The 26,725-nt window shown below is 40.5% G+C and overlaps 1 protein-coding gene across 1 annotated transcript in view; it reads left to right on the top strand.

Annotated features, from left to right (window-relative positions):
• Positions 1–26,725, top strand: part of IQGAP1 (IQ motif containing GTPase activating protein 1) — a 92,252-nt gene that overhangs the window by 47,413 nt on the left and 18,114 nt on the right. The window contains exons 10-28 of the mRNA XM_058542505.1: positions 840–1,003; positions 2,359–2,443; positions 3,254–3,417; positions 3,612–3,772; positions 4,979–5,103; positions 6,742–6,905; positions 14,845–14,935; positions 15,122–15,289; positions 16,022–16,164; positions 17,976–18,146; positions 18,832–18,915; positions 19,011–19,082; positions 19,179–19,248; positions 19,618–19,826; positions 20,557–20,712; positions 21,213–21,376; positions 21,881–22,105; positions 26,109–26,249; positions 26,342–26,426. Coding sequence (XP_058398488.1) covers positions 840–1,003; positions 2,359–2,443; positions 3,254–3,417; positions 3,612–3,772; positions 4,979–5,103; positions 6,742–6,905; positions 14,845–14,935; positions 15,122–15,289; positions 16,022–16,164; positions 17,976–18,146; positions 18,832–18,915; positions 19,011–19,082; positions 19,179–19,248; positions 19,618–19,826; positions 20,557–20,712; positions 21,213–21,376; positions 21,881–22,105; positions 26,109–26,249; positions 26,342–26,426 — 2,642 coding nt within the window. The remainder of the gene's footprint in view (positions 1–839; positions 1,004–2,358; positions 2,444–3,253; positions 3,418–3,611; positions 3,773–4,978; positions 5,104–6,741; positions 6,906–14,844; positions 14,936–15,121; positions 15,290–16,021; positions 16,165–17,975; positions 18,147–18,831; positions 18,916–19,010; positions 19,083–19,178; positions 19,249–19,617; positions 19,827–20,556; positions 20,713–21,212; positions 21,377–21,880; positions 22,106–26,108; positions 26,250–26,341; positions 26,427–26,725) is intronic.

The raw sequence follows: 26,725 nt of genomic DNA, 5'->3' as shown, positions 1-26,725 counted from the left end.
TGCTTTCATGTGTATGATTTCATTTAATCTTAACAATAACTCTATGAGGAAGGTATCTTTATTATCATTTTCAGATGAAAGAACATCTGAGTTTTCACTGTCAGATAATATATTAAAGACCTTGTGTGCCCTCAGGTTCTGTGACTAGAAGTAGAGGATATTGAGAGGGTGTAGACAGCCCCTTCCACTCCACGCCATCAGACCACCCTTGATGTCTGGGCACTGACTGCTTTGGGTGGGGTTCATTCAGGAGATATCAGGATAATGAGGGGATTCAGAACGATGCTCTGTTAGAAATAGTTGAAGGAACTAAGGCTCTTTAGTCAGGAGTGACTGTTACAGGGGAGAAGGATTGGATGTATTCAAGTGTCAACTCTAGAGGGAGAGCTTTAACAATTTTTTCTCTGAAACAAAATTGTCCAAAAATGTAGTAAATTGCCAGGGGAGATGCTTTCTTCTGTTTAGTAGTTTAATCTGGGCAATGACTTGGCATCTCAGAAGGAATTAAGGCCTGTGTTGGTCTGGATTGGTGCCTCTTATATTGCTACCCATATTGGTGCGAAGCTGTCTACATCTGGAAGCTTTTAAGAAAGCCTGGGGTGTGGTCCAGGAGTCTGTTAAATCTGATGAACACCCTGGCTGGGAACTCCTGAGCTTGATGACTTTAAGATTCTCTTCCAATCCCAAGATTTTATGCTTCTGTGATACACCAGAATAAAGGCTGTCTGAATTATATTTTCCTGATCTGGAACTGAGATTGGGTTTGGGGAAGGAAAAATATTCTAGGCTATAATGTTAACATGGTTTTTTCTTAAGCTTTTGCCTTTTTTCCTCCTCAGCACTTTCTGCATTAGCAAATGTAGACCTGGCTTTGGAGCAGGGAGCCGCACTGGCCTTATTCAAGGTTCTGCAGTCACCAGCTCTGGGCCTTCGAGGACTACAGCAACAGAATAGTGACTGGTACCTCAAGCAGCTCCAGAGTGATAGACAGCAGAAGAGAGAGGTGAAAACATCCTGGGTTGAACCTGCAAGGGTTTCTGTACATCCACTTGAATCCCATGCTGTTGTTTAAAGATATTTATGGGGCCTTGTTTTTCTAGTAGAACTTTTTCTCCTGCATATAAATTAGGTTTTTAAAATATCCTCAGGTAAAGTACCTATTATCTTCAGCTCTCTTTTGCTTCTAGAGTTGTAAATCCTCTTTTAAAATAAACAAACAAGGGGCTGGCCCCGTGGCGCAAGCGGTTAAGTGCTCGTGCTCCGCTGCGGTGGCCCGGGGTTTGCCGGTTCAGATCCTGGGCTCGCAACAACGCACCACTTGTCAAGCCATGCTGTGGTGGCGTCCCATGTAAAGTGGAGGAAGATGGGCATAGATGTTAGCCCAGGGCCAGTCTTGCTCAGCAAAAAGAGGAGGATTGGCAGATGTTAGCTCAGGGCCGATCTTCCTCACACACACACACAAAAAAAATTTAAAAATAAATAAAAAATTTAAAATAAATAAATAAAATAAACACACAATTCCCACCTTCCCACTCTAACCACTCCTTCACTTGAAGCATCCCCCTTCCCCGATTAAAAGCCGTTGGCGGGGACTGGCCCGGTGGCACAAGCGGTTAAGTGCGTGAGCTCTGCTGCAGCGGCCTGGGGTTTGCTGGTTCAGATCCCAGGCGCGCACCGACACACCACTTGGCAAGCCATGCTGTGACAGCCTCCCATATAAAGTGGAGGAAGGTGGTCACGGATGTTAGCCCAGGGCCAGTCTTCCTCAGCAAAAAAAGGAGTATTGGCAGATGTTAACACAGGGCTGATCTTCCTCACAAGAAAAAAAAAGCCATTGGGGAAAACTTGCATTTTTTTACATTCTTACTTCAGGAATTTCCACTTAAAAAAAGCCATACCTCCCTAGTTTCCTCTGGCCAACACTGGCAAAGTACTTAATGTGCAGTAAGAATAGACTGTGTGGGATTGTACTTTGTGGGTTATTTTAAGGACAAGTGTGAGGGGCTTTCTTTTTTGTCTAAATAAGGGCAAGTATACATTTTGCAAATTCCCAGCATGTATTGGCCAGAATAAGCAGCATTAATGTGGTAATGATTCTATAAACATTTTGTCTCAGGACATGTTGATGCTTCTCACAAAATATTTTTTAAATGCACTGGTATCTGGAAAGTCACTCTACCCCAGACTTGGCAAGGGCTTTTGGCTCTAGGGCTGCCACTTTGACTGCGTGTATCCTGAAGCTGTCACTTCGGCCTGTGGCTCTCTGTCCCTAGTGACTGCTTTCGAGATATGAGAACAGTAAGGTCTGGAGGCATAGGCAGGAGTAATCTTTACATAAATGTTCTTTGCTTTTCTCAGGGTGGTCAGGCTGATCCCCTGCAGAAGGAGGAGCTTCAGTCTGGAGTGGATGCCGCAAACAGTGCTGCGCAGCAATACCAGAGAAGTAAGAGTCCTGTCAGCTGGGTGTCCACTGAAATACTGAGTAGAGGAGGAAAGTGACTTTATGTCACTGGGGGGGTCTGAGGTTAGAGTCTGTCACCCCTCACCCCCACTCCACGCCTACTAGCCATGATAGACTACCAGATACCTTTGGCAGTAGGGTTCTTCTAGTTTTAAAAGTAGAACTGGAGTCAGTGTAGGCTCAGTTTGGCTAGTAAGCACTTCATGCTGGTTAGGAAAGCATCTAGAGCAGGCGACACTTAAGGGATTGCTTGGTAAGATTTGGAAGGTGAAAGAGGAGAGAGAAGGATGTTCCTAATGTGGGGCAAAAGGGTAAAAGGACGTGTGAGCAGAGGTACAGAAGGTGAAAGATGTATTTAAGGAACAGTGGCTAGATAAAGTTTTTATAGATGTTTTGGGCTGAGTTGTGTAGGATAAAGGCTTAGAAAGCTTGTGGAAAGCTTTGAATGGCGGCTTAAGAATGTGGTACTTGATTTGCTGGGCTACAGGGGCAGGAAGAGATGTTCTAGGTAGCGAGTAGTGGTGACATGCAGGATGAATTGGAGTGGAAAGAAAATATGTGTGAGGAGAACAGGAGCCTGCTTTTTTTAAACAACTTCATTGAGATATGATTCACATACTATGCAGTTCACCCTCATACAAAGGAGGCTGCTTTTTAAAGACAAAAGTTCCACTTCAAACGTCATGGCTGATAGTTTATCCACAGAATATAACTTTCTTCTGTGAAAATTGGCATCTCCTTCCCCTCAGCGCTGTCTAAGCCCACTGCATTTCTGACCTGTTTTTTACCCAGGATTGGCAGCAGTGGCAGCAATTAATGCTGCAATCCAGAAAGGTGTTGCTGAGAAGACTGTTCTGGAACTAATGAATCCTGAAGCCCAGCTGCCTCAGGTGTATCCATTTGCTGCTGATCTTTATCAGAAAGAGCTGGCTACCCTGCAGCAACAGAGTCCTGAAGTAAGTTAACTGAACCTGTGCTGTTTGTGAGCAAAATGGGGTGAAAGTGAATTTAATACCCACTTCTTAGTTGGTTAGGTAGAACTATTTTTTAACCAGAAACTTAGACTCCTTATGGTTTTATTATACTTCTGACTTCCTTGGTATCCAAGAATGTCCTTCCTCACTCTCTTCCCCTCTCCCTCTCTGTACAGCACAGCCTCACCCATCCCGAGCTCTCTGTTGCAGTTGAGATGTTGTCGTCGGTGGCCCTTATCAACAGGGCACTGGAGTCAGGAGACATGAATACGGTGTGGAAACAATTGAGCAGTTCAGTTACTGGCCTTACCAATATTGAAGAAGAAAACTCTCAGAGGTGCGTGCCCAGGGTGGTGGATTGAATCCATTTGAAAGCTGTTTCCTCTTTTGTGTATCAACTCTTGTATTTTCTTTGCAGGCATCATGACTTTAGTGTAATCTTTTTTTTTCTTTTCTATTTTGATTCATTTTATTTTTTATTGTGCTGAAAGATTTATAGTAAATGACAGATGACATTCCACTCCTAAATCTATAAATATGTGTATCTAAAACAATGAGACTATTTGTTATATAGCCAAAATAACACTATCTTATACTCTGACAAAATCAGTAATGCTAGTTTAATATCCTGTAAACCTGGTCTGTTTTCATACTTCCTCAATTGTTCCAAAACTGTGCTGTTCAGCTGGTTTGTTCAAACCAGGATCCAGGCCAGGACCATGTGTTACATCTGACTGTTCTGTCCCTTAGATATCTTTCATTCTAGCATTGGCCCTTTCTTCATGACACTGACTTGTTAAAGAGATGGGCCAGTTGTCCTAGAAAATGTCCCATCTTCTGGTTCTGGTTGCTTCCTAATATTTGGCTTATTCTTGTAAATTGGAAATTAGGTCTAAAGACTTGTCAAGATTCAATTAAATATTTTTGGTGATGTGTATTTCATATTTTCTCATATCAAGAGGCATATAAAATCTACTTGTATCACCATTAGAGATACTAAGATTGATCCTTGGATTAAGGAGACAGCTAATCCCTCCATCGTATATTTATGTTTTTCCATTATTACCAGAACATAATCTCACACCTTTTGCACCGTCAGAATGTCCAGTTCCCCATTAACCATTCTCCTCCCAATTAATAATCCTAGCCTAAATTAATATTTCAGGAAGTCGCTCGATGATGATTTGTTGATCTATCATCATTCCTTCTATGTTTATTAGCTGGTATACGGCCTTGTTTTCTTGTCTTTAGAACTGCTTGATCTGCTGCCTCTGATTCTAGAGTTGGTCTTACCTGGAATTTACAACATGTAATAGGCTGTCGAGAATAAGTGATACCCTTGCATTTTTGCACTTTGTTTAAGGTAACTCCTCAGTCCCAAAGCTGGCCTCTAGACTGTATCAAACTATTGGAGTACCTTAGCATCTTTGTTCCTTGGGTACTCTGCCCCCAGGTCTTCTCATTCCTGTCATTCATAGTAATCCTGAAGGTCCCTTTTCTTATGTTGTACTTCCTTGTCTTTTTTGTTGGGGGAATGGAGCAGGTATCTTGATGAGTTGATGAAACTGAAAGCTCAGGCACATGCAGAGAATAATGAATTTATTACATGGAATGACATCCAAGCTTGTGTGGACCATGTGAATCTGGTGGTGCAGGAGGAACATGAGAGTGAGTAATCTACTTCTCGTCCCCCCAGATAATGTCACAATTAAAGATAGTGTGATTCTATGAACTGGTTCTAAATACTACTCCTGGAAGGATTTTTGGAAATTGAAAAAAAAAAAAAAATATATATATATATATATATATATATATATAACTCAAAAGGTTGGATGTTGTTTTTAAAACACCAGGCAACTGCGATAATTAGATCTGTATGTAATAAGAACTAAATTTTTCAGGAGGTGAATTGAACATAGCTGTTATTTTTAAATGCTGTTATAACAAGTAGTTCTGACATTAACTACCTGGAGTTAGATCGTACTGCACAGGTTAAGGGTACAGTCCTGCACAACACTCCTCTTACTTCAGACACCAGCTGTAAGCTCCTGAGTTTGGAGGTTACCACACTCCTGAAAAACGGGCTATAAATTCTGAGGTTCCCTCTACCTCCTCAGGTTCAATAATTTGCTAGAATGATTCACAAAACTCAGGAAGGCGCTATACTTATGATTATAGTTTTATTATAAAGGATTCAAATCAGGAACAGTCAAAAGAAGAGACCTATAGGACGATGTCTGGTAGGGTCCCAAATGCGAAACTTATTTGTCCTCAGGATGTGTTACCCTCCTGGCACATTGGTGTGTATCACAACCAGGGAAGCTCACCTGAGCTTTGGATATCCAGAGTTTTTACTGGGGCTTCATTACATACGAATGATTGACTGAATTATTGCCCATGTAATTGAAGTCAATTTCCTGTCCGCCTCCCTTCCCTGGATAGGGAGGCTGGGCTGATGTCACAATATCACATGGCTCAAAGCCCCTATCTTCTAATCACATGATTGGTCCTTCCCATGGCCAGCCCCCATCCTGAAACTATGTAGAGGCCCACCAGGAGTCCCCTGGTTAGTGTAAACTCAAGTGTGGTCCTAGGGCCTCACCATGAATAATGGTTACTCCTATCATTTGGGAAATTCCAAGGGTTTAGAGGCTCCTTTCCAGGACCCAGGGACAAAGGCCAGCTAAATTTATTATTGTACAACAGAGTCTTTACAAAAGTAGCACAGCTGGCTAAGATACCTGAGTGAACATTTCTAGTTTTAATTTGTATTTCCTGTGAGAAATATTTAGTTGATTTAGTGGGAAGAGCCTTGCCTTAGAGTGGGGAGCCCTGGGCCTTGATCTTCCATCTGCCACTTGTTTGCTGTGTGATCTTGGAGAAGAGATCCCTAAGCCTCATCTTTTCTTCTATAAAAATGTTAAATTAGGTGACTTTTGAAGATCCCTTGAACTCTTGACTTTTTGTGGATCAAGAATGGTTTTGATTACACATTGGAATGTACCTGAAAGCTATACGGTAAAGCCAGCTTCATCAAAATCCTCATAACTTTTAAGTTAGAGCAATTAAAAATAAAACAAAAGGAACTGAGATTTCAGTAGGAATATGGATGCAAGGGAGTTTACTTTAGGTAAAACAAACACTAAATTTTAAAAGAAATTTATGCTGCTTAATATTATGGATGACAAATTGTAGTTTGAATTATGGTAACTCGGGTGGATTTATGATTACTTAGCATGTTTAAAGATTGATTTGTTTACATAAAATCTTAATTAAGAAAATAACCTATTGTCCCTTCTTATTTAGGGATTTTAGCTATTGGTTTAATTAATGAAGCCCTGGATGAAGGTGATGCCCAAAAGACTCTGCAGGCCCTGCAGATTCCTGCAGCTAAACTTGAGGGAGTCCTTGCAGAAGTGGCCCAGCATTACCAAGACACACTTATCAGAGCAAAGAGAGAGAAAGCCCAGGTGAGTGGCACGAAATTGTTCCTTTATGTTCAGAGAATTTCATCCCTCCTGGAACCAAGATACAGGTAGGGACGTGTCTCTTGGTGCACTCAATGATTATTTCCTAGGCACCCTTAGATTCAGAGCACTGGAGGGACACAAGATGTGAGAGACATAGACTCCACCTTCTAGAAGCTTATGCTATTCAGTTTTTTTGTTTCTAGAAGCTACACATTCAGGTTTTTTATTGTTCTTTGTTTTTATTGTTGTAGGATCATCTCTTATGTTTCTTTAAATAAATTCTTTATTGAAATATAAGATCCAGAAAAGTATATAAGTTATGTAAGTATATGGTTGTATAAATTTTCAAAAATGAGCATACCCGTGTAATTGGTACTCAGATTTTCAAAAGCATTAACAGAACTCTCCTTATATCCCCTTCCATCCTTATCCATCCCCCGAATCCGGTGGTAACCACTGTCCTGATTTCTAACACCACACTTGATTTTGCCTGTTTTTGAACTGTGTTTAAGTGAGATCAAACATTGTGTACTCTTTTATGTCTGGCTTCTTTTGCCCAACATACTGTTAGTGAAATTCATTCATGTGGTTACATGTAGCAATGGTTTGTTCATTCTCATTCTTGTGCACAGAAAGTATAACCATCGGTTGTATGGTTATATTTTCTGATATTGGTGAGTTTTTTTGTTGTTTCCCACTTTACGGCTACTGCAAATAGTGCTTCTGTGAATATTCCAGTTCATGTCTTTTAGTAAATATATGTATACATTTCTATTAGATATACATTTAAAAGTGGAATTTGTGGATCATAGGGAATACATACATGTTAAGCTTTAGTAGATAATGCCATAAAGTTTTTTTATAACAGCTTTATTGAGATATAATTCATATACCATACAACTCATCGTTTTAAAGTGTACAATTCAATGATTTTTAGTCTATTCACAGAATTGTGCAACTATCACCGCAATTGATTTTAGAACATTTTGATCATCCTCAAAAGAAACCTGGTGCCCATTAGTAGTCACTCCTCATTTTCCCTCAATCTCTCCAGCCCTAGGCAACCATCAGTCTACTTTCTGTCTATGGATTTGCCTATTCTGGACATTTCATTTAAATGGAATCATACAATATGTGGTCTTTTGTGATTGGCTTTTTTCACCTAGCTTGGTTTATCCAAGTTTAGCATGTGTTAGTACTTCATTTCTTTTTATTGTTGAATAATATTCCATTGTATGGCTATATCACATTTTATTTATCCATTCATGAGTTGATGGACATATGGGTTGTTTCTACTTTATGGCTATTAGGAATAACGCTGCTAGAAAACACAAAAGTTTTCTAAAGTAATTATAACACAAACCCATCTTTTAAAAAGTTTGTCTTGCCTCTCAGCTAGTTTGTTAGGAAATGGACAAGACTTATACCTTTTTATCCTGTTCTTGAGTAGGAATTGCCTTGTATGTGGTAGGCCCTCAGATATTAGTTGCGTGATTAAACATAATGACATCTGTTTTTCTACTTATGATTGATCTCCTTTAAAGTTCTTCCTAACTAACAATTAGATAGGGAAGATCACAGCTTTCTTTTCTTACTTAGAAGTTCCCTACAGTGAGGTTCTTGCAGCAAGCAGAAAAGCTAAAAGAAATTCTTAATTCAGGGGGTCAGATTCTTTCTGGGAAGCCGAAGATGGAAAAACAGACCAGGGCTTTTGTGTTACTGGAGCTTTTGTACACAGAAATCCATGTGGCCTCAGTATGTTTGGGTTAGGGATAGAGGAGTTGTGGGTAATGTTATAATGTTGATAGATCTCCTTTGATTCCATTGCCATGAGAGCAGTTGACATTGCCGTGCCCTAATCATGTAAATGTAGCAAGTACCAGGTTTCATTTAAGAAGTACATTATTATGCAGAATGTCAGTTGATCCTGTGGTGAGGGTTGAATCTCAACTCCTTTATTTTGTAGCCAGGAAATTGAGACAAAAGATTAAATGATTTTACTTACTCAGGTGAGAAGCAGTTGGCTGTAGGGAAGCTGTAAATGGAGGTCTGTCTTTTATATCAGTTTATTGGATCAGAGCTTCCCAAACTTTACTGATCATTAGAACACTTGAAAAGTCATTTTTAAATACAGATTCCTAAGCTTTAACTCTATTTCTGCTGATTCCAAATCTCTAAGCTGAGGCCTGGCCACAGTGATTCTTTGTAGGCCAGTGGTGGTGGCGGTTGTTTCTGCTGCCATATAAGTCCAGAAGGAGTTTCATATCTGACTGACAGAGGAGTGGGCTTCGAGAGAATAAGCTAGGTCGGGTTCCATGTCTAAAAAAGGAAAGTAGACTGAGGATATAACTTGTACCTGCTGTCACTCATACTGTGAGCCTGACTGCTCCTTTTGTTTGGGTCATGGGAGTTAAACTTTTAGAGGATGTGACTAGAATTTGAAGCATTTCCTTTTGCTATGGAATAACTTTTCAGAGTTCCAGGAACTCTGGAGGAAGGGGAGAGTTAGAGAAAAGTTTGTTTAATACTGCCAGCCCCTAGCTGGGTGAACTATACGTTAGATGAAATTGTCTTTTTTCAGGCCTTAGCTCTGCTTCTAAGCTCCTCTGAGTCAATTTGGGAGTGGTTTTAAAAATAATCATCTGAGAGGGCCGGCCCAGTGGCATAGCAGTTAAGTTCTCACAGTCCGCTTTGGTGGCCGGGGGTTTGCCAGTTCAGATCCCTGGGCACAGGCCTATTCACCTCTCATCAAGCCATGCTGTGGCAGTGTCCCACATAGAAGAGCTACAACTCTGCAACTATGATACACAAATATGTACTGGGGCTTTGGGGAGAAAAAAAGAAAAAAGAAGAGGATTGGCAACAGATGTTAGCACAGGGCCAATCTTACTCAAAAAAAAAAAAAGAGGCCTAAAGAGCTTTAAAAAAAAAAAATCGTCTGAGTTCCAAATTTAGCAAGCAAAAGATCTTAATTTAAATTTGGTCTGTAGTTTTCTTTTCTTGTGATATCTTTGTGTCTGTTTGTGGTATCATGGTAATACTGGCCTCATAGAATAAATTGGGAAGTGTTCCTTTCTCTTCTATGTTTTAGAAGAGTTTGTGAAGCCATGTGGTCCTGGGTTTTTGGTTTTGTGTTTTTTTGTAGGATGTGTTTGATTACTAATTTCATCTCTATATTTGTTATGGGTCTATTCAGGTTTTCTTCAAGTATTCTTTCTCTTTCTCCTTGCCTTCTGGGAATTCCATTATGCATATGTTGGTGGTGTTGATGGTGTCTACAGGTCTCTGAGGCTTTGTTCATTTTTCTTCATTCTTTTTTTTCACTGTTCCTCAGACTGGATAATTTCAACTGACCTATCTTCAAGTTTGCTGATTCTTTCTTCTGCTTGCTCAAATCTGCTGAGTCCCTCTAGTGAATTTTTTATTGCAGTTATTATACTTTTGACTCCAGAATTTCATTTTTTTTAAATAATTTCTATCTCTTTATTGATATTCTCTATTTGGTAAGATGTTGTTCTCATACTTTCTTTTAGTTCTTTAGACATGGTTTCCTTTAGTTCTTTGAACACATTTGAAAGAGCTTATTTAAGTCTTTGTCTACCAAGTTCAATCTGGACAATTTCTGTTGTCTGCTTTTTTCCTGTTTGGACCATGCTTTCTTGTTTCTTTGCATGTCTTGTAATGTTTTGTTGAAAACTGGACATTTTAATAATATAATGGGGCAACTCTGGAAATCAGATTCTACTTCCTCCTCAGGGTTTATTGTTGTCCCTGTTTGTTATTGTTGTTGTTTGTTTAGTGACTTTTAATTCTATTAAGTCTGTATGCTTTGTCATGTGTGTCCACTGACATCTCTGCTTGGTTACCTAGTGGTCAGCTAATGATTAGACAGAAATTTCTTTAAATGCCTAGAGCCGATAAAGCTCCCAGCCTTTGCTGAGGGCCTGTGTGCATGTTGGGGCATGCCTTCAACACTCAGCCAGGTAGTTTACAATTCTGCCTTAGCCTTCACTTCATACTTGCCCAGAGCCTCCAAGTCAGCCAGAGGTGAGAGTTTATAGCCTTATCCGATCTTTTCTGAGCATGTGCACAGCCCACATATGCACTATGGCCTTCTAGATTGCCATCCCAGGAACGTCAGAGCTTTTCAAGGCTCTCTGTGGACATCTTATTCTCCAGCTTTTTCTTTTAAGCTCTTTGTGGTTAACCTATTGTTTGTCTAAATTTTCATCCACTGCCCCAGACATCTGTAATATTGAACAGTTGCCTCTTACTGCTTTTGACAAATGCCCCTGAAGAAAAGGCTGCACTGGGCAAACTCTAAGTGAGGTCAAATAAAGACAGCCTTGCTGTGGTCTTCCAGGGAACTACTTAGCATGTCAACTAATGACAGTTCTCTAGGAATAACAGGGCTTTGAAAGAGGTATGTCTGTGTTGGGTGGCAGGTGGGAGCGCAGAGGGGAATAGGCAATTTAAAGTGCCACAAAGCTCACGGTTCTTACTGAAATTCAACTGTTTTTCAATAAACTGTCCAATTGCTGCAAGCCTTTGGTTAATTTCTGTAGTTTTGTGTGTATATGGTATGTATGACATGGTTTATGTGTATGTGTTTATATATATAATATGGTATATATGTGTGTTTTTATATATATATGGCATAGTTTATATAAATATGTGGCATGGTTTGCATCTGTGATGATAAATAAAATATTACATATACATATGTAGTGTGTGTGTGTGTGTAACATTTTATCTGTCATCACACATGCAAACCATGACACATATCACAGGACAGACTTTTTAAAGGAAGTTTTAAGGGGTGAAAAGTGCCCTTTAGAGGTGTGTGTGTGTGTTTGTGCTTTCCATATACAGTGTCCCTTGGTATCTGCTGGGGAATGGTTCCTGGACCATCCACAGATTCAACTAACCTCGGATTGTAAACGTAATACACAGTCCATGCTTGGTTGATTCCACAGGTGTGGAACCTGTGGATATAGAGGGCCAACATACACACACGCACACACACACCACATATGCACACACACACACACACACACACAGAGTCATGCATTGCATAACGACATTTTGGCCAACAATGGACCGCATGTACCATGGTGGTCCCATAAGATTAGTACCATATAGCTTAGGTGTGTAGTAGGCTATACCATCTAGGTTTGTGAGAGTACCCTCTGTGATATTCGCACGGCAAAATTACCTAATGACGCATTTCTTAGAATGTATCCCTGTCATTAAGTGATGCATGATTGTATACACACACACACACAGACACGCACACGCACACACAATAGCCATTCTTTCACCCCTTCTCCCTTTCCTTCATATTTTGTGGCTCCTTCACCTCTTTTACCTCCAATCCTAGCCCGCTCCTTTTTTGATTCTTATTTCTGGTCCCTATCTCCTTACCTCTTCTGGAATACAGTCAGTGTGCTTCTAAGTGTCAGTCAGAGTTGTTAGGGGGCAATATTTCAGTATATTTTATATAGCATTTTCACATTAAATCTGTTTTATCTCAATATTCTCCGCAGTATCTAGCCCAGGGTTTTAACGCCCTGCTCAGTGATTTGAGTTAATTTTGGGTGATCTCTTCAGAGCAAACTTTAATAGGAGGATTTTGGGTTTGTCATCTTATTCAATCTAATTGGAGCAAAGAGAACCTGTTCTTTCCTTACAGTGGGATGAGGTGATATATGTCATCTGTCCTTCTTCCTTCAGTCTGGTGAGGGGTATTTCTATATCATTTTTACCTAACACACCTAAGATACTGATCCATTCTCTTTTTCTTGCATTTCATACTATAGCTCTGTTGCTTGTTTCTTAGGGGAATATGTATGAAAGGTTTAATTTTAATCCTTTTACTTGAGTCCACTTGGGCAGAGAAGACAGAACTCTGAATGCAAGGAATGCTAAGCTTCCCAGTTTTGCTTATAGTAGATTCTGCTCAGAGATATCTGATGTGTGGTTAGCTTAAAAGTAAACCAAAAATGATCTGGTTCTGTGAAAATACTTCTGTTTTTATGAGGCAAGGATTCTTACGCTACTTCTCTTGGAGACTGCACCGTCAGCCCTCCAGCTTATCACTTCTCAGTTTAAGTTGTCACACACCTGTAGCTGACTCATTGTATTGTCTCACACTGAAACTATTGCTTAGCATTTCCAGTATTTATTCATGTGACTCTAGGGGATTGTGTGTGGCCATTTTCTATTTTTCAGTAATAGAAAGTGACTAGTGGTAGGAACATGCTAAGTTCTGCAGCTATTAGGTGTTTTTTTCTTGCATTCTATTTATGTCTTTACTCTTTTTCTTCCCCGAGACTGTGAGCTCCTTAAAATTGGGACGGTGCCTCACGGTTGTAAGCCCAGCACTTACCATAGATTGATTAAATGATCTTTCTTTCTAAAACTCTGCATTTGAGAGAAATCACTGCTTTCAATTTTAGATGCCTCTCTTTGGCCTTATCCTGTCACCAAGGTGCTTTATAAATTGCCAGAGCTTGTAGCTGCTTGGCTCTGCTGAGTGAAATATTGTGTCTCTGGCCACTGTAATGAAAGAGGAAAGCCAAGCCTCCTTTAAGGTTCTGCGACTTCACCTGTCGGGTGAAGTCTGCTGCCAGTAGTGAAACTTCCCACTTGGCCCCGAAGCCCAGACCCTGCCTCATCTGGCACCACAGTTAAGAGTTACTGATCCCATTGCCTCATTGGTGCCTTGGCAAATTATATTTACATCAGGCAATCTCAGTGGATTTTCAAGCTGCTATTTATCCCAATTGCTATTAGATTAAGCCTCAGGAGCAATTAATTTTGTTGGGTCTGCCAAGATTGCCTCAAACATGACTCTCAACCTGGCCACTTTAAGACCTGAGGTGCCTTGCATTTTCTAGAGAAGACTCCATATTAATCTTCTGAATTGATACTTTCTATAAAGACTTTGGAGACAACAAAGGACTCTCACTCTTTGAGACAGTTGAAGCTTATATAACCTCAGTATAACCGCTGAAATCTGAGTTGGTATCAGAGTGGTTTCCAACTGTGACTCTTATGAGAACACATAGACAGTAGAATATCTCTTGTGCTACCTCTCTGTAACATTAGTGACTACTTGGGGCTAATCCATAAGGCACTTCCCTGACTCAGAGGGTGGTAACCAAATTCTTGGAAATTGGAAGATACTAGAGAAAGATATTTCTGCTAATCCAATTCTGTTTAAAATGCCTTTCAGAGCAAATGATCACCAATAAGCTACTTTAAAAAAAGCTGTCTAAGAATATTTAGGAAGAAGGAAGTAAACCACCACTTCTGTTTCACCTCTGTCCCCAATATTCAACTCAAACTATACTATGGACAAGTGAGGCTTTTGTTGGCCATGCTGAGGAAATTAATCACTGTTTATTATGTTTCCCTGTGAAAATGTGTTTTTAAACTCCCAACAACTGACTTAACATTCAAGTTTTAAAATATAAGCTGATGATAAGTTTGGATTGCCTGTAGTACTGGCTTTATGGGTAATAAAGTCATGATAGTCTTAAAAACAGTAGGCATAGAGAATGTTAACTTCCTCTGAATATCGTTGGCAAAGGAGGCTTTCTAAAAAGTACTGCATATTCATATATATACCATGGCGCTTGTCACACTGTTAAGTCCTTGGGCCCCTTCCCAGTTTGGTCCCTTTCCCCCTTCTAGCTACTCTTGACCTCCTGAACCACTCGAATTCACCTTCATATATCCGTCATCTATATCTGAGGCATTTCTCTTGTAACCTTTTACCAGTTTTTTGATGCCTGGCTTCTTCCAGTTTACTGTTCCATGTGTCTCACATGTTTGAAACTTTTTCCTTCATATCTGATTGAGTCTCAGAAGCCCCTTCATCACGTATACCCTGATTTCATGACTCTAATATTGTTTTGCTTTTAATGGTGTGTAGGAAACCCAGGATGAGTCAGCTGTGCTGTGGTTGGATGAAATTCAAGGTGGAATCTGGCAGTCCAACAAAGACTCCCAAGAAGCACAGAGGTGTACGTACCAGTTGTTTTATTTCTATTTTGGTGGAGGGTGGGGGTGGCGAGGTGCTCCATATCAATCTTCAGCTTGACTAAGATAGAGAGATATAGGGGGAACACTTTGCCAGTATAGTAGGTGAACTAGTGTGTGAATTTAGACACTTTCTAAACTATTCTGGTAACAATTCTTTTCCGGGATAGTTGCCTTAGGAATCTTTGCCATTAATGAGGCAGTAGCCAGTGGCGATGTTGGCAAAACACTGAGTGCCCTTCGTTCCCCTGACGTCGGCTTATATGGAGTCATCCCTGAATGTGGTGAAACTTACCAGAGTGACCTTGCTGAAGCCAAGAAGAAAAAACTGGCAGCAGGTGAGTTAATGGGGAAATAAATTTCTGCCCTAAAAGTAAGAACTTGAATATATGAGGGGACAGGTATAGAAGAAAGGGACAAACTCTAGGGAAAGGAACTTTAGTATAGAAGTACAGTATTTAGGCTTAGTTTAAAGACTCTAAGGAGATATCTCTATTTTTTAAAATATTCGGGGTTTTTTTTTTCCCTTGAGGGCAGCTGTGTTAAAAAGGTCAATTTTCTGAAAATGCAGGAAGGATCAAAATATTTGACTGTTTATCTTTCATGGGATGTCAATAGTTCTGATTATCTAAGCCCATAGATAGTTAAAAGTAGATTATCTGCAAAAAGAGGGAAATAAAGGTAAGATTTTTTCATCCCATTTTATGGCTTTTTTTAATTAACTGGAGAGGCTGAATGGTTGCAAATCTTTTATCAGAATAGCTTTCTGACACACATGGTCTTAGATGTAGGCTTTGGAAGGAAAAAACCTAACCAAGGTTAATTCCACAATTGGACTTAATAGATATTTTCTTTTTATAATGTAGATATAAGTGATCTAAGTGAGACAAAGCCATAATTTAAGAGGGGCTTAGGATGCCCCTTTACTCTCATAGATCCAAGGAGCAGGTTTTTGGAATGGTCTTCATTTAGATTGTTAAACCAGACGAGAGTAATCCTGTAGTACTAGGCATAGAAGTGTGGGGAGTGTGGCTCTGGGTTTCTTTTATCTTTCCTTTATTTTCTGCTAGGAGATAATAACAGCAAGTGGGTGAAGCACTGGGTGAAAGGTGGCTATTATTATTACCACAATCTGGAGACCCGGGAAGGAGGATGGGATGAACCCCCAGACTTTGTGCAAAATTCTATGCAGCTTTCTCGGGAGGAGATCCAGGTAGGTCACATTTCTTCACATAAGAAGAAGCCAAGAGAAAGTGTTCTAGAGCTAATATTAGTTAGGAGGAACAGAGCCTGTAGTCAGAAGCCCTAGACTAAAATTAAGGCTATATAATTAACTATTTTGGAGTAATTTTTTTCCTAGTGGTTGGGAGAGTGACTAAGGCCTAAATTAGTAAAACATCTGGATTGTAGAATTAAGTCAGATAAATTGTGTGCTTAATAAAGAAAACTTGGATGATCTAGAAGAGAAGAAAAATGAAAAGTTGCTCTGACTCCTCATTAAATGCAACTACTGTTAATCTCTCCCAATTTACGTTTTCAGTCTCTTTTCTGACTATTGCAAAACACCTTTTAATTGCCAAATTCAGTTAGGAGATCTCATCATATTTGACTTCTCAATGTGTTGTCTTCCTTAAACCCTCAACTCTTTTGGCGATTCTCTTCTGGCTCTCCTACTTCTGAGTGTCCCTTCTTAATCTCTCTCACTACCTTCCTTTGCTTTACCTCCACTTGAATTACATCAGGATTCCACTGGTCTGCTTCTCTTCCTCTACATGTTCTTCCTGAGTAATCTCATTCAAGCCTGTGGCTCCAGCTCTCACCTTTGTGCTGGTGAATCCCAAATCTTGTACCTCCAGACTTTTCATCCTTCTTCTCACCACCAGGTTTGCCTTTTCATTCACAGTCTAGAAATCCACCAGACACCTCAGACACAGGTTGACGGAAAAGCAGAGACTGAAATAGTGTATAAGGGTGTATTTTTTTCCTCACATAAAATAATTCTGGAGTTGGGCTGTTCAGGGAAGGTGTGGTGGCTCCACAATATCATCTGTCCCAGGGTCCTGTCTTTCTCCTCTGCCATTCTTAGGATGTGGCTTCTATTCTCAAGGTCATCTTCTCATCTAGAATGACAGCTTGGAACTCAAGCCATCAAGTTAGCAATTCAGGCAGGAATTAGGAAGAAGAGCAAAAAAGGCACATCTGTCTGTCTCTCTCTTAGGGAGCTTTCCCAAAGGTCTTACCAAACTACTGCTGCTTACATTGCGTGAGCTAGTAAGCAGCTCTTTTAACTGCACATTGTTGCCCAGAAAAAAAATCACGGCCCTGAAACCAAGGAAAAGGGGGAAGATGAATATTAGGTGGGTAACTATTCTCAGTGCTGCTGCCCTCACTCAAGCCCAGGTCATCTCACTTGGATTACAATAACAGCATTCTAACTGATCCACTTGCTTCAATTCTAATTCACCCACTCTTGCTAATCTGTGAGCTATTCTGTAATAGTGCTGCTTTTCTAAAAATAAATCTGATGGTTTTATTCCTCTGTTTGAAAGTTTGCTGGTTCCCAGTGCCTATAGTAACAGTCTAAACACTCTAGGCTACTTTTCAAGACCGTTTGCAATCTGACCATTCCCTTGCAATGTCCTCCACTGTGGCATTCTAGGGGTTTTGGGGGCTTGGTACCCAGCCCTGTGTTGGCACATGTCACTCTGTCTTCTCATCAACAGTGACTCCAGATCAGCAAGCACAGTTCCTGGCACAGTCAGTGTTGGGTAGGTGAGCGGGTAAAAGTGATCACGTATGATGTAAAAGATCAGATTTTTATGACTTTTTTTTTTGAATGTGAGAACAACCTGGCCCTGAAAAATGGACCTGAAGTCTTCATTCCCATTGCTTAGGTAAAGATCTAGTATGTATAGACTTAGAAAGCAGTGAGGGTTGGTTTGTGCACTGTGGATGATACTGTGTCAAAATTTGTGTCCATTCTCACCTATGTATGTCTTCTAACGTGACCAAATGCTTTTTCAGAGTTCCATCTCTGGGGTGACTGCTGCGTATAACCGAGAACAGCTTTGGCTGGCCAACGAAGGCTTGATCACCAAGCTGCAGGCTTGCTGCCGTGGATACTTAGTTCGACAGGAATTCCGATCCAGGATGAATTTCCTGAAGAAACAAATCCCTGCCATCACCTGCATTCAGGTATTTCAGAGCCTATTATACAGACAGCAGGTGGGCTCCTAGAGCAGGGGTAATAAATAGTCAGCTCTTATGATTGAATGTCTGCGTGTGTTTTTTGCTTTCTGACCTCTTAGTCTCGTCCTTCTTTTGACAAGTTCTTCCTCTTTACTAACATTGTAACCGGAATGTGCCTAATGCTGTTTAGTGGTGAGTTGTCCGGATCAGTGGCCGTTCTTGAGCACTTCACTGTCTTCTAAGACTGATCCTTTGTGTCACATTTGAATATTGAGGGAAATAACTGTGGTTTTGCTTCACCGACAGGGTAGCACTATGGCACGGAGAGAATTCTGAGTTAGGAATTATAACTCCACCAGAACCTCTCTAAGTTTGTTTCCTCATCTGTAAATGGGGATACTAATATTTCACTTCCTCACCTGATTGGTTGTAAGGAGCCAATAAGAGAATCTGTGTGGATGCACTTTAAATGGTATGAAGTGCTATGCTAACACCAGGGAAGTGAAAGTTAGCCCGTGTGCTCTCCTGATGGAGGTATAGCCATTCCCGCATTCCCCTGTCACTGGTGGATGTGGTTGGTTTTAAAGCTTCATCGTGAATTGCACTTGGATAATATATCAAGATGAGATTTTTTTAACTTCCTCTGATCCTTGGGAAATAATGTGTCAACTGTAATATTTGATGGTTTCAGTCGCAGTGGAGAGGGTACAAGCAGAAGAAGGCGTATCAAGATCGTTTAGCTTACCTACGCTCCCATAAAGACGAAGTTGTAAAGGTATGGTCGCCCGAGCAGGGTTTCTCAGTGTGGGGTGAGTATGACGTGTGTTCAGATGGAGGACTCTTCTAATTTCCAGGATTCTTTTTCCACAGATCCAGTCCCTGGCAAGGATGCATCAAGCTAGAAAGCGCTATCGAGATCGCCTGCAGTATTTCCGAGACCACGTAAGTACCCTTGGGTAATCAGAACCAGTAGAATCAGTTTTGCTATATTTTTGGTGGACAAATGAACAAAGGAATTTTGTCTTCCTTATTCCTTAGATAAATGACATTATCAAAATCCAGGCTTTTATTCGGGCAAACAAAGCTCGTGATGACTACAAGACTCTCAGTGAGTAACTGTCGCTCAGCAGAGAAGTGTTGAGGCAGTGGTTGAGAGCCATCAGGTTCTGGGTAGTCTCCATGGATCTCTTTTCTTGTCCTGAAGGCAAAGCTTGGGGGTAGGGTGCTGCTTGTGACTTAAGCCCCTTTGCTACACCTGTGGTTAAATGTCTTGTTGCTTTCAGTGTTGGCCTCTGTCATTCGTGGCAGTAGCATGACCAAGAGGACTGTACTTGGCAGTTGTCCTTGCACATCTCAAAAATAAATGTCTTATGTGTGACTAGAGCTATTTTTTCAAGACAATGCTGATATTTCCCGAGACTTAGAACTTTTTCTGGTAATTCTCTTCTTTGTCTGACGCATACTTTGTTTCTCTCAGTCAATGCTGAGGATCCTCCTATGGTTGTGGTCCGAAAATTTGTTCACCTACTCGACCAAAGTGACCAGGATTTTCAAGAGGAGCTTGATCTTATGAAGATGCGGGAAGAGGTCATTACCCTTATTCGTTCTAACCAACAGCTGGAGAATGACCTCAATCTCATGGATATCAAAATTGGACTGCTTGTGAAAAATAAGATTACATTGCAGGTATGGTCCAGTGCCAGCAGAGGACGTGGGGCACTTTGTCCTGCTTGGTACCCCCTGCCTCACATTTTCTGACTTGCAGGGAGGGTGGAGGCTTTCTTCTCAGCTAATACCATAAATTTTTAAAAAGTTATATAAGAACTCAAATAATTTAATAGCAAAATTTTAAATAGAGAAAAGAAGATAAAAATCATCCCGTAATTTTACCACTCCACAATCATTTTCTATCCTACATTTTTACTTAATATTAGAGGATAAGATGCTTTCCATATAATAAGTAGTCATAAATATTATTTTTTTTAATAAATATTTTTAATGGCAGCATAATTCATTAAAAAATATTCTATGATTTACCTCTTTTTCCAAACTATTTGACATTTAGGTTGTTTTTCAAGTTTTTATTATTACAAATAACGTTGCAGTTAATGTCTCAGTGTATGTGTAGCTTTTATTGTATTTAAGACTTTGTTTTTAAGATAGATTCCTAGAAGTTGGTTTCCTGAGTCAATGGACATTTTTATGGTTCAGGTTCCTTATAGGAAGATGGAAGTAGGAATGGATTTGATTGGTGTTCTGAAAATAGGATACAGTGTAGTGATTCTAAAATATTTAATGGGGATCTGCCAGTGTGTTAGACCTTCATGCAGATTTTTAGGTTCTAAAAGATCCTTCCACAATGCCCAGAGTTTTGTCTTTGAAAACTTTTTGATTTATGTATGTGTTTTTGTTACAGGATGTGGTTTCCCACAGTAAAAAACTTACCAAAAAAAATAAGGAACAGTTGTCTGATATGATGATGCTAAATAAACAGAAGGGAGGTCTCAAGGCTTTGAGCAAGGAGAAGCGAGAGAAATTGGAAGCTTATCAACACCTGTTTTATTTATTGCAGGTGAGTGGCACCTGGAATTGGCATTGTAAAATTTAGCTAATTTACTTTACACAAAAAAACTTTACCCATAGATCTCTATGGAAATATTTCTGATTTCCACTGAGGGATGAGCAAAGGGCTGTCTTATTTTCTTTATTGCTTATGTATATTCTTTTTTTTTTTTGGTGAGAAAGATTCACCCTGAGCTAACATCTATTGCGAATCTTCCTCTTTTTTTTTTTGCTTGAGGAAGATTAGCCCTGAGCTAACATCTGTGCCCATCCTCCTCTATTTTGTATGTGGGTTGCCTCCACAGCATGGCTGACGAGTGGTGTAGGTCCGTGCCCGGATCCCAACCCGTGAATCCAGGCCACTGAAGCAGAGCATGCTGAACTTAATCACTACACCACAGGGCCGGCCCCTCTTATGTATATTCTAATCCTTCAGTTTTAAAAAAATGTGAATATTTGTGCCAACCTTGATATTAGCTAGAAATTACTTATCCCTTGGTTTTGTTTCAGACCAACCCCACCTATCTGGCAAAGCTGATTTTTCAGATGCCCCAGAACAAGTCCACCAAGTTCATGGACTCTGTAATCTTCACACTCTACAACTACGCATCCAACCAGCGCGAGGAGTACCTGCTCCTACGGCTCTTTAAAACAGCGCTCCAGGAGGAAATCAAGTATGAACAGATTTCTGCAGGGCATGGGACCCCTCCCTGCTGTCGGAGATGCTCATAGTTTGAAATTAAGGCCTATCAGTACTTTTTCTAGATCTCAATTAATACTGTAATTTGTGTGAAATACTTACTCGAAAGAAGCATCTGCTTTTCAAGTTAATATAAAGTGTTCCTTCTTCTGGGGAGGTGATAGAATAGGAGATTTACTAAATTAATTTTAGGAACATTCTATATCAAGATATAATTTTTAAAAAGCTGATCCAAACATGAAGATTCCACATTTTTATCTGGTAAAGGACCTAATCATGTTCCCATGGTTGAGTTTGCAGCAACAGGAAGGTCCTGTGTTCAGATGAGTGTTGGGAAGTGTTTCTAGAGAGAGAACATATAGCCCTTTCCTTCCAACTATTTCTGTTTCTAGGAAATGAAATTTTTAGGTAGGATGGATCTTTAAGTTGATAGATTCTGTGATTAGTTTAAATTGAATTTGTATCTGGTGTTTTATAGGTCAAAAGTAGATCAGATTCAAGAGATTGTGACAGGAAATCCTACAGTTATTAAGATGGTTGTAAGTTTCAACCGTGGCGCCCGGGGCCAGAATGCGCTGAGACAGATCTTGGCCCCAGTCGTGAAGGAAATTATGGATGACAAATCTCTCAACATCAAAACTGACCCTGTGGATATTTACAAATCTTGGGTTAATCAGATGGAGTCTCAGACAGGAGAGGCAAGGTATGATAACCATATCACCTTTTTATTTTGTGTTTTTATTATTTTCCCTCTCTTTTTTAAGTAGTTAACCTTTGGTTTATAAACTAATAATTGTTCAAATAGTTTTATTTGGAAAAAAAATTGTTCAAATTGTTTTTTCCTTAGAAACTGCTTCTTTAAATTTTTGACCTGGTAATTTATTCACTTATGTAGCAAATATTTATTGAGTACTTACTATGTGCTAGGCACTGTGTTAGATACACATATAATAATACAGTAATGAATAAAACATGCAATAATGAATGAAACAGACATGCTCCCTGCCCTCTGTTTGTAGTTTATTACATGGGAGAGACAACAAACAGGTACATAAAAATAAAGTTATGAATTGATTAAAGTTTTATGTAGGGAACTGTAATGGAGAATACAAGAGGGAGCTCACTTAGATGGTTAGGGAGAGCCTCTCTGAGAAGGTGAAATTTCACTTAGCTGAGGCATGAAGGATAAGATGGGGCCAGCCTCACTAACAGCTAGGTGCAGAGTATTCATGTCTGAATGCTTTGCAGGGGAAGGAGCGTGGGAGAACCTAGGCCCTGAAAGGGCACGGCATCACTAAAGGTGTGGTTGGATGGGAAGACTCGCACAGCTCTGAGTAAGATCGCTGTGTTTTATTAAAAGAAAGAGGAGATGGTGTGGAGTGGATGATGAGCCCTGGAATGCCATGAGCTGCCCTGGAATACTGAGAATTGGACTAATTAAATTAACATAATTCAGGAGATTTATGTGCCAGGGCCTTAGTTTAACTACCATGATTAATGTGTCTAAATCACAAGTGTGTCACTAGGGTAATGCCGAGAAAATATAGTTCGGAAAGCCCAAATGTTTCTGGATTTATCTACCTTGGGTGAGGAATGGAGAGGTGAGCAGCTTAATCTATGGTGGGTTTTTTCTTGTTGTGGAGTAGGATCAGATCATGCATGAAATTCTCTGGAGCTGAAGAGGAGGTACCTCTCCATACCACTGCTACTCAAAGCATGGTCTGTGGACCAGTAGCTGAGAATCTTCTGTGTCACTAAGCACACTGTTTAGTTTCAGCTGACATTTTTTTCATAGCAAGACTTTCTCAATGAAGGAAGCAGTGGGTTGATTACATTCTGGCTCAAGCTCCTTATCCAGTCTTGGCCTGATTCATAGACTGGCACTGGTCCACACTTTGAGTAGCGCTGCTCTACATCATTCCACTTTCCAGGTACCTGGACACCAGGCAAAGGGGGAGGTGTACCCCAGATAGAGAACAGAACATTCTGCTGACTCTTAGAATGGGCTTATCCCCTATTGGGAATCCTTTGGCTCCTGATTTGGTTCTCAGTAATGTGTAAATCTGTCACCAGATCATTGCTAGGTGTGATGAAAAATCCATTTTTATATTGACCTGCACACTTGAGGCTCATATCCTGGAATATGGTCAGTCAGCTGCAGTACTTGACTAGGAAGTTTTGCCTGCAACTCAGGGCATCCCTAGATGACAGCCCCATGGACGCTGGCTCAAGGGTACTAAGATATTTCCTCTGATGGTCCATGAGTCAGTCATTTTTATTTTATTTATTTATGTAGTTGCAGTAACATTGGTTTATAACATTATATAAATTTCAGGTGTACATCATTGTATTTCAGCTTCTGTATAGACTACATCATGTTCAACACTTTCACCCTCTTTACCCCTTTCACCCTCTCCCTATCCCCCTTCCTTTCTGGTAACCACCAATCTGTTGTCTGTATTTATGTCTTTGTGTGTTGTTGTTGTGGTTTTATCTTCCACATGAGTGAAATCATACAGTATTTGTCTTTCTCCGTGGAGTCAGTCATTTTTAGATCACAATTCCAGTAGACATTTTTGGATTTTTTTCCTGTGAGTGCCTGTCAGAAACTGGTGTCTTATTTTGTTTTTCATAAAATGGAAATTGATTTGAACACATTTTTTTGATGCCACTACCTGGAAGGTGTACTGGTGTGGTGGGAGCCCATCCTGCATGTAAGCGTCATGGATCCTTGAGTTTCAGCCACCAAACTCATAGCAAACTGGGGCCTTGTCACCTCTTGGGAATGTTCACTTCTAAAATTTTAGAAATAATATTCTGTTCTCTGACTACAACCATTGTGTTTAGCACTTCATTTCCTTTCCTCGTTACTGCTTTTTAAAAAATGTCATATAGGGACCAGCTCCGTGGCCTAGTGGTTAAGTTTGGCACACTCCACTTCGGCAGCCCAGGTTCACAGGCTCAGATCCCGGGCATGGACCTACACTACTCGTCAGCCATGCTGTGGTAGTGACCCACATACAACATAGAGGAAGATTGGCAACAGGTGTTAGCGCAGAGTGAATCTTCCTCAGCCAAAAAAAAAAAAAAGGGCATATACACATAAAGTTATAAATTTTACTGATATAAAAGATGTATAGCACATACCTTACAAATAATAAAATAGATGATACTCTTTATTATAAATTTCATACAATCAGTTGTTTCAAACAGAATGTTTTTGTTGAGTTTTGCTGAAGTCTTGTTTTCGTAGTCTTACTGTGTTTGTAATTCATCTAAATTCAGATATGACAAATGGAGTTGTATCCTTGTCTGCTTGAATCAGTTTCCTGTTGCTCCTGTGACAAGTTACCACAAACTTCATGGCTTAAAAACAACAGAAATTTATCCTCTCATAGTTCTGGAGGCCGGAAATCCAAAATCAGTATCGGTGGGCTGAGATCAATGTGTGGGCAGGGCCATGCCCCCTCCGGAGGATCTAGTGGAAAATCCATTCCGGGCCTCTTCCAGCTCCTGGTGGCTGTTGGCATTCCTTGACTTGTGGCCATGTCACTCCAGTCTCTGCCTCTGTGGTCACGTGGCCTCCTCTGTGTGTGCCAAATCTCCCTCTGCCTCTCTCTTATTTGGACACTTGTGATTGGATTTGGGCCACTTAGATAGTCCAAGATAGTCATTACTACTTTTTGACTTCATTGAAAGTGCCAGAACCTTGACCCCTCATTTCATTTTTGTCTTTCAGCTCCCTCTTTTCCTTATTTTCTTTCTGATTAAGCCTAGGCTCGATGTTCTAGTATGTCTACTACCTCTTGCCAGTTTCTTCTAACTCAGTGCCCTCTCCTTGAGTGATCTTGTTAGCTCCTCTTACTTTAATTCATATATGTAACTGTCACTTCCCTCATCAGTACCCAAAGGGTCACCAAGTCCCATTGATTGTGTCTCCTTAATCTCTCTCAGATCTGTCTCCTTGCTCCCCGCTGCTGCATCCTTGTTCATGCCCTCATCATTTCTTGATCAGGCTGTGGCACTAGTCTCCTATCTCTTTCCTCTGTGATTCTCCATCTTTGTCCATCTTTAGTTCATTCCTCATGGTGGGCCAGAGCAATCTTCCTCAAAATTCACATCTCCTGTCTTTTAATTGCTCTCCCTGGCTTCTAGGGAAGTCCAGACTTAGCATTATAACAGGGCCCTCTGCGACCTGGCCCCTGTTTAGTTTTCTACCCTCATTTCTCCTCCCTCTTCCCCTTTTTTGCATTTGATCTTCCTAGAAGACCGTTCTTCTTTCTTTTTCTTAAGTTTAGATGTCCCTTCCTTATGGAAGTCTTCCTTGACTCCTTCAGTCTGAGTAGAAGCCTCTTCTCTGTGGTCCTGTAGCACTTCTGGTCAACTTCCTTATTTATGGGACAATATGTTTACAAATACCTGTTTGTATGTCTGTCCCACCAGATTGTAAGAGACTCGAGAAGCTATCATGTCTCAAATACCTTTTATCCCAAGTGCCTATCAGAGTGCCTGGCACATAGTTTAAGGCACCCAATTCACAGTTGAAAACCTGAGTTCAAATTCTGGCCCCACTATTTACCAGCTCTGTGAGCATGAGCAAGTTACTTGCTCTCTCTGGATCTTTCTGTTTATGAAAGACACAGTCCTGCTCAGGCTGTTCCTGGCTGTTAACCTAACATACTTGGGGATAATTTCTGCTTTTCCAGCAAACTACCCTATGATGTGACCCCTGAGCAGGCTCTGGCTCATGAAGAAGTAAAGACACGGCTAGACAACTCCATCAGAAACATGCGGGCCGTGACAGACAAATTCCTCTCAGCCATCATCAGCTCTGTGGACAAAATCCCGTGAGTGCCGTCAATTGTGACCCCAAATAGAGCCCAGCATTAGTGCCCTTCTGCTCCCAGGCCCTTCTCACTAAGTTTTGTCCGTCCCACAGTTATGGAATGCGCTTCATTGCCAAAGTGCTGAAGGACTCGTTGCATGAGAAGTTCCCCGATGCTGGTGAGGATGAGCTGCTGAAGGTAAGAGTCTGAAAGCTGGCACATTCTTGCCCTTTCAATAGCCCTTTGAGGAAAAAGTTATAAAACTAGACCTGATGACCTTAGACCTTTAGTAAGTGCCTAAACATAGATTCTGGCAGTAGCTCGCCATTGATGTGGGCTTTTGAAAGTGATTGTAAATAGTAAATGACACCTCTCTTAGTCCCTATGTAGTTCCTATATTGTTTGAATGGCACACAGACGTCAAACGAGCAGAGACGATGGATTTTCCTGTCTTGAGATAAATGACTTTGAGGCCTATCTTTTTGCTGAAGAATTGC

Source organism: Diceros bicornis, chromosome 5, assembly GCF_020826845.1.
Source record: "Diceros bicornis minor isolate mBicDic1 chromosome 5, mDicBic1.mat.cur, whole genome shotgun sequence".
NCBI classification, from domain to species: Eukaryota; Metazoa; Chordata; class Mammalia; order Perissodactyla; family Rhinocerotidae; genus Diceros; species Diceros bicornis.
This window is presented reverse-complemented; position numbering and strand designations above follow the sequence as displayed.